This window comes from Cololabis saira, chromosome 12, assembly GCF_033807715.1.
Source record: "Cololabis saira isolate AMF1-May2022 chromosome 12, fColSai1.1, whole genome shotgun sequence".
In the NCBI taxonomy this organism is placed as follows: Eukaryota; Metazoa; Chordata; class Actinopteri; order Beloniformes; family Belonidae; genus Cololabis; species Cololabis saira.
In genome coordinates, this window is record NC_084598.1 from 4,677,667 (window position 1) to 4,694,506 (window position 16,840).

A 16,840-nucleotide genomic window follows, 5' to 3' on the forward strand; every position below is an offset into this window, starting at 1 on the left:
TACACCAGGAAACTGGACTATATTACACCAGGAAACTGGACCATATTACACCAGGAAACTGGACCATATTACACCAGGAAACTGGACCATATTACACCAGGAAACTGGAGCATATTACACCAGGAAACTGGACCATATTACACCAGGAAACTGGACCATATTACACCAGGAAACTGGACCACATTACACCAGGAAACTGGACCATATTACACCAGGAAACTGGACCATATTACACCAGGAAACTGGACCATATTACACCAGGAAACTGGACCACATTACACCAGAAAACTGGACCATATTACACCAGGAAACTGGACCATATTACACCAGGAAACTGGACCATATTACACCAGGAAACTGGACCATATTACACCAGGAAACTGGACCACATTACACCAGGAAACTGGACCATATTACACCAGGAAACTGGACCATATTACACCAGGAAACTGGACCATATTACACCAGGAAACTGGACCACATTACACCAGGAAACTGGACCATGTTACACCAGGAAACTGGAGCATATTACACCAGGAAACTGGACCATATTACACCAGGAAACTGGACCATATTACACCAGGAAACTGGAGCATATTACACCAGGAAACTGGACCACATTACACCGGGAAACTGGACCACATTACACCAGGAAACTGGACCATATTACACCAGGAAACTGGAGCATATTACACCAGGAAACTGGACCATATTACACCAGGAAACTGGACCATATTACACCAGGAAACTGGACCATATTACACCAGGAAACTGGACCATATTACACCAGGAAACTGGAGCATATTACACCAGGAAACTGGACCATATTACACCAGGAAACTGGACCATATTACACCAGGAAACTGGACCATGTTACACCAGGAAACTGGACCATATTACACCAGGAAACTGGACCATATTACACCAGGAAACTGGACCATATTACACCAGGAAACTGGAGCATATTACACCAGGAAACTGGACCATATTACACCAGGAAACTGGACCATATTACACCAGGAAACTGGACCACATTACACCAGGAAACTGGACCATAATACACCAGGAAACTGGACCATGTTACACCAGGAAACTGGACCATATTACACCAGGAAACTGGACCATATTACACCAGGAAACTGGACCATATTACACCAGGAAACTGGACCACATTACACCAGGAAACTGGACCACATTACACCAGGAAACTGGACCATGTTACACCAGGAAACTGGACCATATTACACCAGGAAACTGGACCACATTACACCAGGAAACTGGACCACATTACACCAGGAAACTGGACCATAATACACCAGGAAACTGGACCATATTACACCAGGAAACTGGACCACATTACACCAGGAAACTGGACCATAATACACCAGGAAACTGGACCATATTACACCAGGAAACTGGATCACATTACACCAGGAAACTGGACCACATTACACCAGGAAACTGGACCATGTTACACCAGGAAACTGGACCATATTACACCAGGAAACTGGACCATATTACACCAGGAAACTGGACCACATTACACCAGGAAACTGGACCATATTACACCAGGAAACTGGACCATATTACACCAGGAAACTGGACCACATTACACCAGGAAACTGGACCACATTACACCGGTCATGAAATCACTACACTGGCTTCCAGTGAGTCAAAGGATAGAGTTTAAAATCTTACTGCTGGTCTACAAAGACCTGAATGGTCTTGGACCAGAATACATGCTGGATCTGTTAGTTCCTATGAAGCTCCCAGACCCCTGAGCTTCATCTGGATCTGGTTTGTTGTGGTTCCAGAACCAGAACCAAGCAAGGTTCATCAGCGTTCAGTTATTCTGCTCCTCACCGGGGGAACAAACTTCCTGTAGACCTGAGGTCTGCTCCAACTGTAGATCCTTTAAATCAGGATAAAAACATTACTGTTTACTGAAGCGTACTCCTAAATTAAATACTTACCTGCTGTACTCTACTGCCCTTATTTTTAACAGCTTGTGCTTTTTATTATTTTACCTCTTGTCTTATCATTTTATTAGTTATTTACCGTTTAATTGTTTCTTACTGTTGATGTAAAGCACTTTGAATGACCTTGTGTTGAATTGTGCTGTACAGATAAACTTGCCTTGTCTCTTGTCAGGGGTCGCCACGGCGGCGGTCCGTTCGACAGCGTGTCTCAGCAGGACTCTGGAGTCGGCCGTCACACGGCCGGCCAGAACCAGAACCAGAACCAGAGCTCAGGGGCTCACGCAAGATCCCAGCCGGGCAAGAGAGCGAAGGCTCGGCATCCTGAGAGCAGAGCCAGGTACCCACCCTCACATCCAAATGATCCAAAACAATAGCTACACTGTACAAAATGAAAGCAATTTTGGACCAGAACTCACTGTATCTACTGTATTGTTCCCTCGTACTTCCACACATCAGTTACTGTGTGGAAGTACGGGGGAACAACTATCAAACAAATATAAATCCAATATTTCTACTCCAAAAAAATGCTATCAGAATTGTCAACCATGCTGAATACTACGCACCAACAAATCCACTTTTCATCCGGTCAAACACCATAAAATTATACGTGTTAGGTTAAAAAGTCATCAACATACATTAATTAACTTAGAAAAAGACACCGGAGACTTATGGAATGATTTTCAATGGCCTTCTGCAGAAGGTTGGAGAGGAATCCTGAGAAGCTTTAGGCAACACGGCCCTTCTCTTAGCTCGTCAGAACTTCTCTCCACTGGCTGTCTGCAGAGCTGGCGCTTTTATTCAGCACGGAGGACAGGAAAAACCATATTTGGTAGATAACAGACGTTGGGGGTGAAAGACACCCAATAGTAAATAGTTGAATGGACAATAGACAGAAACAGATGGTCAAATAGATCAGATGATGGTTGAAAGGTCACACATGTGAAACTTAAACTTTAAAGAAACACAAAAGGTCAAAAGGGTCAAATGCCTCCCGGAACTAAAACAGGACCTCTTTTAGAGGTTTGAACAGATGGTTCTAAAGACAATGGGGTATTTGTTGGACATCTCAAACTCAGGAAGGGCTTCGCTGTCATCTGTTAACATGTGATAACCAACAGTCATCTTAAAGTAAACCTCGGACAGATGTGTCCATCTGACAATGGTTCAGTTGACCAACCAGGAAGTCAGCAGTTTTAACCTCCTGAGTATCAAAGCATGTCACGATAAACAGGCAGTTTTCTGATTCTGATTCTTCACAGTTTCACAGTGATAAAACTTGGATTAATCCCACATTTCCCTCCTTTTTTATCATTTTGAAACTTCAACAGTAAACAAAATAAAACACTCCAGTGTCATCATAAACATACAGGTAATGAAAACACGGAACAGTACAAAAACAGTAATAGTCAGAATCGAAATCGTAATTTCAGTCATTATGTCAGCATGACTCAGTAGTGGAAAAGTCTCTTCCATTCCTCGGACTCCTCTCCTAGTTTGTTGTCGCAAGTCAGTTTGGCTAGTCATCTTCTTCAGGCTGGGCTGGGCGAGTAGGCATCAGTTGATTACTTCGGCGAGCAAAGGTTGTGGTACCGCTCGACTTCCCGCACTACTCGAGCCTGGCATCTCTCTGCTAGCTTTCACTGCAACTGGTGAACGCAGTAGATCATTCAGCAGCCTTTACTGCTGCCGGTGTCCTGATCTGGACAGCAAAAAGGACCCGTCCTGACGGAGTGATGACGTTTCACCACTCGACTCAGGATCCGGTCACCCAGTTTCAGCAGTTCCTGCTTTAGGAGAGGGAAGAGGAAGAAAACAGCAGCGTACAAGAAGACGATTCTCATGTACAGTTCGACTAATGGCCGGCATTCAGGCCATGGCTTTCCTGAGCCTTAACTTAACAGGCATTAGTTCACTCCAAGAATGAAATCCATATGAACAACTTCAAATGGATATGTCCTTTCATGTTGTATCTGCAACATGTCGGAAAGCTCCTACTAAAAAGTTTTTTAAAGGGTATTTAGTATTTAATCCTCATGATGTATCATATACCCCTACTCCCTCCTGTTGAGCCATAAAAACTTCCTATGGCTCAACTTAGCCACCAGGGGGAACAACTTCCTTGGAAGCACTGGTCTGCTTCACAGCATTTTTTGCATGCCGACAGGGGTGGGGGTTTTGTGTCATTAGACCCCCTCCTTGTTGACTTCTCCCTGGAAGAGTCAGGCTGCCAGAGTCAGGCTCCCCAGATAAGTGGCCCTCCCACTTCTTGACCTTCGCACCCTGGCAAGTCTGCAGGTCTGACTCAATGATTCTCTAGGGTTGGATATCTATGTCCCTCAGAGATCCCCCCTCCCATCACCAGATTAGATGGGGCAAAACCTTTAAAATTCTGTCTCCCACCGTAGATTAGACTACAGAATTTCTCATTGAAAAACGTTCTTATTTCAACCCAAGTGGGTTATGATCTTATTAAAGTAACACCACATAAAAACTGTCAGTGCAGCAACTCTCCTGCAACGTAAACAGTAGTCTTCAGTGAACTTATATATATATATTGTATACATATATATAAACAATAATTCATTGTCACAAAACGTCGGACTGAAAGGAAGCATTCTATCAAATAATGCCTTCTCAACTGTTGTTGAACTCTATTTTCCCCAAATCAAAAGAAACGCTAGAAAATTGTCATAAAATTGTCAGAAAAATTGTCTCCAGATCAATCATATAGTCTTCAGGAGATTCCTAATCTTCTGTTTGCATGCTGCAACGCAAATGCATGCTCTTCTATAAAAACTTATAGAAGTCTTAAGAAAATTGTGGGATAAATTCCCATGCGTAAACTACACATAGACAAAAACCCACTAACATTAAACACAACTTCAGATCATCTGCATGTGGGTTTGTGTATCACTGCAAATGTGTAAATTACTTCTCCTCCAACTAAACTAACCAAACTCAATTGGTGCATTTCAAATTAACTCCAAAACTAAATGGTAACAACACTGATCACAAATGTACACATTTTCAGTGTGAATAGCCTAGTATGCACTCAGAGTTTTTCTTTTCTAAAAAGATTGTACAACGGGTTTGTTTCTCTTGCATACAATCCGAGTTAAATACAGTATTACAAAAGTAATCTGCAAATTAAATGATGAATTAACCCAATTTAAAACTTCTATGATTCTATGCCCTCATTCAGGGCTTAGAATGATAGAACAAACTATATTTCTCCATTTGTACGTCTCCTCCAAAAGGAGAGCTCACTTCTCAGCCTGCAGCCGCTCGTAAAGCGGAGCATGCTTTCACACACACACAGAGAGTCACACACAGACACAGAGCTTTCGGCTGCTATTTGTATCATTTTAACAAAAACTTCAACAGAGAGGAAATTCAACCCTCAACTCACGGACATGTAGTCTCCAAATGAGAAGACACCTCCCTCTTAAGCTTCACTAAGCCTGTCATCTCATGCAGCTCTTTGTAAACGTGCAGCCACACTGCAGCAGCACTTTTACACACACACACACACACACACACACAGAGGGAGAGAGAGAGAGAGAGCTTGTCACACACACAGAGAATCACATCCTGCTGCAGCCCCCACTTCTCCCCTACTTCACGTAGCTTTCTTTACCTTTTTCTTTCTAGCTAAACCTTGTCCCGTTTTGGACATTTAATCAGTTTTCTTTTAGTCTTAAATTAGTCCATTTACTTCTTTTTAAGTTTTGTGTATTATTATTTCGCAAGATTCTGTCTCCATTTTTTTAAATTTGAGGACGTCTCCCCATCAATTAAGCATCTTTTGAGGATTATTTAAGCATAAATTTCAGCTTAACCACGCCTCTGCTATTTTTCGTCAGTTATTTTCTTTCTTAAGTTTCTCTCAGGACACAAGTTTCCTTTTTTCAACAGTTTGGTTTTAGCCTGATCTTTTAGTGAACAATTTAAATTTTTCCTCTCAATTTTGAAAACCCCAAACATTGAACAGACAGTTTTCCTGTCATAAACATCAGACAAACATTAGACAAACATTAGACAAACATAAAACACAACCATTAAAAATCATTTCCAAGAAACCTCCTCTTGTTATTCTGTCGGGTCCGAAACCCCCGTGTTGGCCTTACGCACTGCCCCAGGCATAGTATTTTTAGAGGCCCCTATGCCTTCTATAAAAATCGTGTCCCCGACCTGCTGCCAATCACCTCTTTCACTAACCTACTTGTTAGCACACAGAATTTCACTCGTATTTTACACAAAAATACTTCAATACCCCAGGTATCAAGTAAGAGGAGTTTTCTCACCAGTCTCCAAGTGCTTTCCCCTGGCTGGGAAATCTCGTCGTCTGGACTCTGGAACAGCGCAGACCAAATCTGGGCCCGTTCCCTAAAGTCGGAAACGCTGTTGACAGATTTTTAGATGCCCTCCTTTGACCGTACGCCGTTCCATCGCCAGAACTTGAGATCCCGGGTTTCTATGCACCAAATGTTAGGTTAAAAAGTCATCAACATACATTAATTAACTTAGAAAAAGACACCGGAGACTTATGGAATGATTTTCAATGGCCTTCTGCAGAAGGTTGGAGAGGAATCCTGAGAAGCTTTAGGCAACACGGCCCTTCTCTTAGCTCGTCAGAACTTCTCTCCACTGGCTGTCTGCAGAGCTGGCGCTTTTATTCAGCACGGAGGACAGGAAAAACCATATTTGGTAGATAACAGACGTTGGGGGTGAAAGACACCCAATAGTAAATAGTTGAATGGACAATAGACAGAAACAGATGGTCAAATAGATCAGATGATGGTTGAAAGGTCACACATGTGAAACTTAAACTTTAAAGAAACACAAAAGGTCAAAAGGGTCAAATGCCTCCCGGAACTAAAACAGGACCTCTTTTAGAGGTTTGAACAGATGGTTCTAAAGACAATGGGGTATTTGTTGGACATCTCAAACTCAGGAAGGGCTTCGCTGTCATCTGTTAACATGTGATAACCAACAGTCAGCTTAAAGTAAACCTAGGACAGATGTGTCCATCTGACAATGGTTCAGTTGACCAACCAGGAAGTCAGCAGTTTTAACCTCCTGAGTATCAAAGCATGTCACGATAAACAGGCAGTTTTCTGATTCTGATTCTTCACAGTTTCACAGTGATAAAACTTGGATTAATCCCACATACGACTTTATCAAATTCAAGACAGCAATAACAATGTACAAGGCACAACCAGATGCTCCCACGCTACTAACTAACTAACTAACTAACTAACTAACTAACTAACTAACTAACTAACTAACTAACTAACTAACTAACTAACTAACTAACTAACTAACTAACTAACTAACTAACTAACTAACTAACTGGTGAGGGAAAGCAGGTACAACCTAAGGGGCTATGGCATTTTTGAGCAGAAATGGCCAAGAACAAATATAATGTCCAGGTGTTTCAGTGTGGAAGGTGAAACTGTGGAACCTCCTGGACGAGGAACAAAAAAAAGCAGCTCAATTTACAAATTTAAAAAAAATTATAAATCTAAAATAATAGATACATATCGTACACTAATATAAATAACCTTTATATTAAATATCCAACTGTCTAAATTATGCTGTCCTCAATCGTGAGTGACCACATTTATTTTCTTCTCTTCTTTGTTCATTTTCTTTGTTTTGTTTGTTCGTTTCGTTTTCTTCTTATTACCGTAGTATCTTGTTTTTTTTTTTCCTTTTCTGTAGTCTGCCTTTGTTGAAAAGGATAGGCAAAATAAGCCATGAGGCTTCAGCCTAGGGGTGTAACGATACACTAATCTAACGATACGGTACGATACACGATATTGAGGTCACGATAACGATACGATATTATAGCAGTATTTTTTTAACAACCTTGAATGAGGAACATATGACTGGAAAAAATTGTCTTTTATTTGAAAGACACATAATACAAAACAATGCTGTACGTTTGCCCTATTGTTCCAGTTTGTAATGCTTTATAACTGTTTAAGTTTTAAAGAGAAAGCCAGGCCAACCATTTTCTACAAACTGAACTAAAAGTAAATGTCAGGTTTGCATTATGCATCTTCAGTTTCATACAAGTACAAATATTTTGCCACAAACTGAATAGTTTCTCTCATGTATGATTTTACTTTTTTCTATTCCAGAAATTTAACAACTAAAATTAAATAAATAAATAAAAGTTAATAAATACATACAATTTAACATCATAAAAAAAATTGATTCATGCTTCCCTTATAAGTGTAAGAGCAGATTTATTTTTGTTAAGAAGGTTATTTCATTATTTTATAAATATATTCTTTATATTCTGATGTAAATCAGGGACTATAATGACACTAGTCAGTTTATCTGTAGTGATTAGTCTGTTTTAGATTGGGCGGAGTGATACGCCACAGTACGGCACTAGGTGCTGTGTTGATGTTCTAAAATCCTACACTGTTGAGGGACATTAAAGTACACTGGAACTCAGCAGAAGTTGTCCCCGTGTTTATCCTACTCACCACCCCAAAAAGGTTTAATTTAATAAGGTAAGGCTTAACTCTACACCAGCCTTACATCAGTAAAAGTTCAGAGCTCAAAACCCCCCAAGAGTCCCGTGATCGGGACCAAAACGGGACTAGTTTCTTCTGAGTGGAGGAAGATTTTGGTCCGCGGGTCGAAGCGTGGTCGTTACTAGTCAACACAATAGATTAATATTAATAACCCAATATCGCGATACAGTTTGTCACCTCCACGACACGTATCGTGATGTTTTTGTATCGTGAAATTTCGTGGCACGATATATTGTTACATCCCTACTTCAGCCTATACCTTTTTGGTAAAAAAAAAAGAATGTGTGTGTGTGTGTGTGTGTATGTATGTATGTATATATATATATATGTATGTGTGTGTGTGTGTATATATATATATATATATATATATACACACACACATACCTGTGTGAATACATATACAGTGTGTATATGCAAATATCTTTAATGTAAATTACAAAAATAAACTAAACTAAACATCAGCCACCCTGGTCACATGTTTCTACTGCTACACACAAACATGCAGGTTCAGGCTGTACAGAGAGTCTGTCTCTTCCAGCCCACTATGGGATGTTTCAACAGGTTGTAATGGTTTAATTTATTGCAGTGAGTGTGGTTTTTCCCCCCAGGCTGATGTCGTCGGTGCTTTTGTCCACCAGTGTCGTCCAGAACAGCTCTTTTCCCGGGGACCAGTCCCAGCCCATCGTCATCTCTGACACGCCCAGTCCCGCCGTCAGCATCATCACCATCCACAGCGACTCGGAGGACGAGGATGAGACCAAGGTCCTCGCCGCCCGGTGAGCTCCGCTCCTTCTCATCACTCACACCCGGAAACTGCTCTCTTTTCTTTATCTGAGCATGGAACTTTTTGGTGGGATCAACAGGGGCCCTGATTTACAAAACTGCAAAATGCATCATTTCAGAAACACATTACAAACCAAAGTCACAACAATTTGGAAAACATTAAATCCAAAACCACATTTCAGAAAAAGGAACAACCAAATAAAAACCAGGAATTTAAGAGGAATTTGGATTTGTTGTATCTTCTTTCATATGGAAGAGTATTATGGCCATGCAGGAGAAAAATATTTGAGAGGAGAAGATTTTTTTTTATTGAGAAAAAAGTCGAAATGTCGAGAAAAAAGTCGAAATGTCGGGATTAATGTTGAAATACAATTTCAAGAATAAAGTCGAAATTTTGTGAATAAAGTCAAAATTCGCCTTTTTTTTTCAACATTTCAACTTTATTCATGAAATTTAGATTTTTTTCTCAACATTTCGACTTTTTTCTCGAAGTGCATAATAAAAAAAAAATCTTCCTCCTCTAAAATATTATTTTTATTTTTCTCCTGCCTGGTCCAAATACTCTTCCATACTTTCATCATGTTTTTTGAATTGTAATTATTTTATTTTTATTTATTTATTTTTTCTATTTTATTAGTTTGCACACAATAAAAGTAACACTTACAATCAAAATAGTAAAACAAATGTGACAGGAGAGGTCAAAAAGCCAACAGGCTTATGCAGCGGACCTCCCCTGGTATTTTTCTTTTATTTTCTTGCTGTTATTTCTGAACCTCCTTTGAGTTTTAGGAACTCGTGTTTTGAGCCTCGTGGTCCCTGTCAGAGTCAGATTTTTACCACTCCTTCCTTCCTTCCTTGTGCAGCTGCGGCCCCAGCCAGAGGACCAACGTGATCAGCTGCGTGACGGTGCACGACTCCCACGACTCCGACTCGTCCACCAGCAGCCCCCTGAGCCCCAAGGCCTCCACACAGCCCTCCAAGTCCCTGGCTGTCATCATGCCCTCCGTGAGGCCTCATCCCGGGGAGAGCACGGCCGTCAAGCCCCCAGCTCCAGGTCCTCCACACACCATGTCTATATTTAATCATTTCTATCCAGCTGCTCCTGGATGACGCCTGTCTCGGCTGTCTAGAAGAGACGGGCAGGATCCCCCACAGCAGGTTCTAATCTGTAGCAGGGAGAAACAAATCCCATCTAAGACAGTTTGGAGCGTTTTCACCCCCTGACGTGGCACTCACGCCGACATTAGGCTCATTCAAGGCCAGTCCTTCTGGAACATGAATGAGTCGGCTGTTTTCCTGAGAAACAAGGTCTTATTATTAAAATATACATTAAATGCCATAATAGGTCCCCTTTAAAAGGAACATTGTGTGTCATGACAGTATATTATCATTTATATATTGCCCAGTAAAATAAACCTATGTATTATATAGTCCCAGTATTCCCCACAACCCCATCTGGATCTGAGCTTTAAGACACAGACGACTAATTAGATTAGTCTTTTAAAGGGACCTATGATGAAAAACAGGTTTTTTCTTGCTTTAACATATATAAAGTGGTCTCCCCTCAGCCTGCCAACTCAGAGAAGGAGGAAAGCAACCAGATTCTGCAGTGTCTGTACAGCCGCCCGGATGAGCCGTCCAGTCTGATGTGGATCTACGAGCCGTTCAGATTCGGTGCATTTTCGTTACGTAACCAAAATGCAAACCACGTCCACAACTATAAAACCGTGTAACTGCATGATCGTCCGACTATCGTAGCACTGCGTGACATCGTACTCTCTCTGTCCATCTCCCTCCATGAGCTGAACTTTATTGAGGTTTTTGTAGTGAAATGAGGAGGAATCATAGAGATAACTTCTCATTTCAACTAACTGGATCAGCCGTTCCTCATCATGACTGTTTCCTACAGCGCTTTCAACCGGCTTTCAACGCGAGCGACAGGAAGAAAATAGAAGCAGGACTTCCGACAAATGTTCAGTTCAAAACGGCGCTGCGTCGCTGTGGCCAGTTAGGACAGTCCAATAGAAAATAAAGCAATGGAATTGATTTTGTCGGTGACGCTCGCTCGCATGCAGTCAAAACACGGTAACTCCGCCGGCCGGAGCTTCCACCATTTTTTCGTAGCGGTGTATCGCGTCATTCAGGCAGCCAATCAGCACAGAGCCTCATTAGCATAGCCCCGCCCACTCAGAATCCTGCATAGATAATGAGGTTAGAGAATGGGAAGATAGTGACATGGTTTAGAGGCTGAATTTCTAATTTATTTAGCAAAAACAATCAAAAGCTTGTTTTTAAGACATTCAAGGCCTGTTTAAAATAGACATTAGATGCCATAATAGGTCCCCTTTAAAGGAGCTTGAGGCTCCTTTTAAGAAATGGGACTCTCTAGCGCCACCCTTCACCACGACGGCCGTTGGGGGTACTGCAGTCAACAGTGAAGCCGGCACGGGAGAACGGGGAGAACGTGCATGCAGCGTCATGTGACGTCACATCCACAGGACAGCGCGGGAAATTCGGGACCGAATTGCAGCACATTTTGCAGCACACAGCCTGTTCAAGGCAAAGGAGAGATACACTAGAGGAATCATTCTTTTGGGTTTGGAACGCTTCATCTGACATTATTACTAGAAAATTTAAAATGTATACGCATTTTTTTCATAAATCCTGCCAAAATCCGGCCTCAAGCTCCTTTAAGTGGATAAGACTTTTCGATACTAAAAAGCCCAAACCTGGACTTGTGGCCATCATTGATGCTTGTTGGGTTAAGACTGGAGTTCCTATCCATCCTCCTTGAATGACAGAATCCTCCTCCTCTCTGCGTTCCCAGATGTGGCCACAGGCGGCTCTGGAAAGTCCAAGCGAGCGTCTGCTCACCCGTCAGGCCGGGCCGGAGACCAGCGCGCTGCGTCCAGCAGATCCCAGCCCCTCAACCTGAGCCAGGTAACGCCCCCGTCCCGTCTCCTTCTCAAACACGGGGCTGTTCTCAGCTCAGGGATTTAGTTTTCCACATAATACAAACTCCATTTGATCATTTGAATAATTACTAGTAATTTGAATGACTTCCGTACAGGCGGAAACATTTTCTTCAAAATCGATGTTCCTATTGTCAAAATTGCAATATTCTTTTTCAGAGTTTAATGAAATGCACCGTCTATTATCTACACCCACTTCATCCTACTCAGTCTTTTGGGAAAAGGAATTGCACAGGCACAAAATGTTGTACATGCTCATTTGAAAACATCCCTACATCCTCTCTGGCATCTGGTCCTAAAATGTTGAGAGGCTCCAAATCACCAAAAATGTTTAAAAAAAAACGTAAGTCCTGGTAAGAATATCCTACACTACAAAAACGAAGAAAGCAAAGAAAACCCTTGTTTCAAGAAAATTATGAGACTGTGTTCGACTATTTTGTACTATTTTGCAGAGACAAACTCTAAGTACCGTCAAGTTTTTTCCCCCCCCATTTTTACATTTTTTGCTGGCTGGGATCAGATACATGAACACAAGTGCACTTATTACAAATAAAATACTTTTTTTCCACGTATGAGAACATGGATTTTGTTGTTTCACATTCTACCATCTTTCTTTGTCAATATGTTTTTGTTTTTTTTTATTGACAGATATATATACAGAAAAGGTACAAAACTTCCGGATGAAATGCAGTTACAAATTAAGGACAGTAAATTATATACCAAAATAAAATAGAAGGCTTGAGGTTTAAGGAGAAAAAATAAATAAAAACAAAAGATCAGGAAATATCATATTTTTCACATACAGTAGGCTTCTCATTTTAACCGCTTAGGGGTTTATGCTCTGTTATGCAAAATCTTAACAAGAATATTTGTCTTATTTCTAGTTAAAATGTCTCATTTTTAGTAAAAAAAAAAATCTCATTACACTTAAAACACGACTCATCACTGGAAAAAACAACAATTTTCACCTGTTTCAAGTAGATTTTCACTTGAAATAAGTAGAAAAATCTGCCAGTGGAACAAGATTTTTTAGCTTGTAATTAGAAGATAAATCTTGTCCCACTGGCAGATTTTTCTACTTATTTCAAGTGAAAGTTTACTTGAAACAGGTGAAAATTGTCAAATAACAAGTTATTTTTTCTGGTAATGACTCTTGTTTTAAATGTAATGAGATTTTTTTGACTAAAAATGAGACATTTTAACTAGAAATAAGACAAATATTCCTGGTAAGATTTTGAGTTTGTGCAGTGTATTTGCATGGATCCGCGCCTCACATTGGTCTGTTCCTGGTGTTTCAGGTGCAGCAGCCAGTAATCCCCCCGTCCCTCCACCCGCCAGGAAGCAGCGGTTCTCTCCGGCGTCAGCCCCCCTTCCCCCCCCCGGTGTCCTCCCACTCCTCCTACTGCCTGCACGACGGCAGCGCGCTCTTCAGCTCCACGCCCAGCCTGTACGCCTACCCGGCCTCGGCCGCGCTGGCCTCCGTGTCCCAGGCCGTGGACCAGATGCAGGGCGGGGCGGGCCGCCACGGCCCCGGCCAGGGCCAGGGCCGGCCCGGCGGGGCCTTCTCCTCCCTGGCTCTGCTGCAGAAGAACGCCGGCCTGGGCCTGGGAGCGCCAGGGCCGGGAGCGTTCAGCAGCAACCAGCAGCAGCAGCAGCAGCTGGGAGTTCACCCGTCCAGCCGCGCCGGGGCTGCGTACCAGCGCAAACTCAACCAGTACCCGTACTTGTGAACCCCCGGGGTGGAGACGGCAGCTCCGTCCACGCTACAACCAAACCCACCCGGGACTAGAGATGAGCTCAGGCTCAGCCCGGGGGCTTCGTCTGCAGACATTTGACTTTGTGTGGCTGTCCAGTCCCAGAACATGTTACTCTCATCATGCTCTGGGTTGATGTTCCTCTCATCAGCAGCGATGCTGCGTCTGCTGGTGGAGCCGTGTCGGCCCACAGCTCTGATGAAGAGCTAGTGTGGAGGTTCTGCAGGAACAGCCCGGACTTATGGAGCCATACGGGAAACTCGTGGACCGCTACTCCAAGACCACGCTTCAAGTTACTGCAAAAACTCAAAATCTTAACAAGAATATTTGTCTTATTTCTAGTTAAAATGTCTCATTTTTAGTCAAAAAAAATCTCATTACACTTAAAACAAGACTCATCACTGGAAAAAACAACAATTTTCGCCTGTTTCAAGTAAATTTTCACTTGAAATAAGTAGAAAAATCTGCCAGTGGAACAAGATTTTTTTGCTTGAAATGAGAAGATAAATCTTGTCCCACTGGCAGATTTTTCTACTTATTTCAAGTGAAAATTTACTTGAAACAGGCGAAAATTGTCAAATAAGTTATTCTTCCAGTGATGACTCTAATTTTTAGTCAAAAAAATCTCTTTACACTCAAAACAAGACATTTTAACTAGAAATAAGACAAATATTCCTGTTAAGATTTTGAGTTGTTGCAGTGTTGTTCATGTAAAAAAAGAAAAGAATCCAATTTTTATTTAAAGTAAGATGTGTTGTGGAGAAACTTAACTTTTATGCTGCTTTTTTATTTTATCTTGTCACTGGGGTCAAATAATGCTTAAAAAAACGTTTGATTTACATACGAAATCCCCTGATCAAGGCAGTTCCTTTAATTTAAGGTTTTAATGTCTGCACATTATAATAAGTTGATTTAATATGGTTCATTATTGAATGTGCTGTGTGTTTGTTTTAACCGTACTTTTAAACCGAAAGGTGATTACAAGCTAGGTACTGTGCTGCGTGATGACGTGTCATTGTGTTTTCATGTTCTGACTTGTATTTATACGTTGAGTGTTGGAACGGTGCAGCACATTTCAGCAGAATGATTCACCTGAGGGCTGATGAATGAACCGTCAGGTTGCAGTAGCATCCAGGAGAGCTCTGGACTAGTCCCGCGCTGCTCACACGTGTAGTAGTAGCATTTAATTTGTAACAAACGCATTAGTAATCTTGGGAAAATGTTCACGTTCTTGTCCTGTGAAGTGACGTCTGTGAAATTGGAAATTGGGTGTCCCACTCGTGAATGAAATTCACTTTGTGAATAATCAAATATGACAGATGAAAATGGATTAATGTTCAGTACATTACTACATAAAAGAAAAAAAAGCAAATCCTTGGTTTTGTGAAATGATGGTTGTTCTTAGATCTGTGTTGTGACGTGCTCCATTACAGAGAACACAAAATGAACCTTAACCCTGTATGTGCGCAATAAAATCTTTCCAAAGAAACATTTGGGTCCCAGTGATGATTTAATCAAACTTTTAATATACTCATTTGCACAAATCCCGTCACCACAAATCTGTGTAACGAGTTTCAGCTGTTTCAATGCACAGACCTCATTTAAACAAAAGTTGGGATGTTTCTTAAAATGAAACAAATGCTAACAAAATGTAATTTGTTCATTTGTTGCAGTTTTTACTTAAAAGACAACTGCAGAGTTGGGCAATGGGCCATCAAGGGGCGGCATGCCCCCCATAGGGGCCAGTATTTGCTGGTCCTGGACCAGTCACACTGCAAAAACTCTAAATCTTACCAGGAATATTTGTCTTATTTCTAGTTAAAATGTCTCATTTTTATTCAAAAAATCTCATTACACTTAAAACAAGAGTCATTACCAGAAAAATAACTTATTTGACAATTCTCCCCTGTTTCAAGTAAATTTTCAAGTAAATTTTCACTTGAAATAAGTAGAAAAATCTTCTCATTTATCTTCTCATTTAAGATTTATCTTCTCATTACAAGCAAAAAAATCTTGTTCCACTGGCAGTTTTTCTACTTATTTTAAGTGAAAATCTACTTGAAACAGGTGAAAATAGTTGTTTTTTCCAGTGATGAGTCTTGTTTTTAAGTGTAATGAAATTTCTTTGACTAAAAATGAGACATTTTAACTAGAAATAAGACAAATATTCTTAAGATTTTGAGTTTTTGCAGTGCATTTAGACGTTGACAACCTTTCAGTTGTTATTCAGGGCGGTTACTGCTCCATATGTGCAACTGAGCACATGACACAGAGGAAACATCTGTCCCAGCTGTTTACCTTTCACGGTGTCTACATCATCTCTGGCATCTGCTCCTAAAATGTTGCGAGGCTTTAAAATAGTCACTGAAAATGTAAATAACTTCGAACCCATCTCTTATTATTTTTGGATTTCCTCATCAAAAGGGAAATATAGATCCCGCAAAACTCAGGCTTATATCATATTCTTTGATAACGGCAAAAAAACGTATTCTGCAATTCTGGAAAGGTAAAGATCATTGAAGTTATGGATTACTGAACTGACAGATAACCTAAAAACTGTCTAAATGATCTGACGTAGAATTGTCAAATTGGTTTGATTCACCGCACAAATCGGCACAGATTACTTTTGTAATACTGTATTTGACCTGGTCTTTTTACGTTTTGACCGTATAGAAACGTAATTCTTGCCATTGTAAGAATGAGATGTACCTGCTGGATCTACTGCCCTTACTGTTTAACAACTTGTGCTTTTTATTATTTTACCTCTTTTCTTATCATTTTATTTATTTACTGTTTAATTG

At 40.9% G+C, this 16,840-nt stretch overlaps 1 protein-coding gene across 4 annotated transcripts in view; it reads left to right on the top strand.

The window, feature by feature from the left end:
- hipk1a (homeodomain interacting protein kinase 1a) overlaps positions 1 to 14,473 on the top strand; it is a 40,916-nt gene extending 26,443 nt beyond the window's left edge. For 2 of the 4 annotated variants that reach the window (XM_061735210.1, XM_061735211.1), the window contains exons 12-17: positions 2,152 to 2,316; positions 9,139 to 9,306; positions 10,177 to 10,367; positions 12,141 to 12,253; positions 12,445 to 12,628; positions 13,584 to 14,473. In XM_061735210.1, coding sequence (XP_061591194.1) covers positions 2,152 to 2,316; positions 9,139 to 9,306; positions 10,177 to 10,367; positions 12,141 to 12,253; positions 12,445 to 12,628; positions 13,584 to 14,074 — 1,312 coding nt within the window. In that variant the 3' untranslated portion in view covers positions 14,075 to 14,473. The remainder of the gene's footprint in view (positions 1 to 2,151; positions 2,317 to 9,138; positions 9,307 to 10,176; positions 10,368 to 12,140; positions 12,254 to 12,444; positions 12,629 to 13,583) is intronic. The other 2 variants (XM_061735212.1, XM_061735213.1) reach the window with 2 other exon arrangements.
- The last annotated feature ends 2,367 nt before the right edge of the window (positions 14,474 to 16,840 follow it).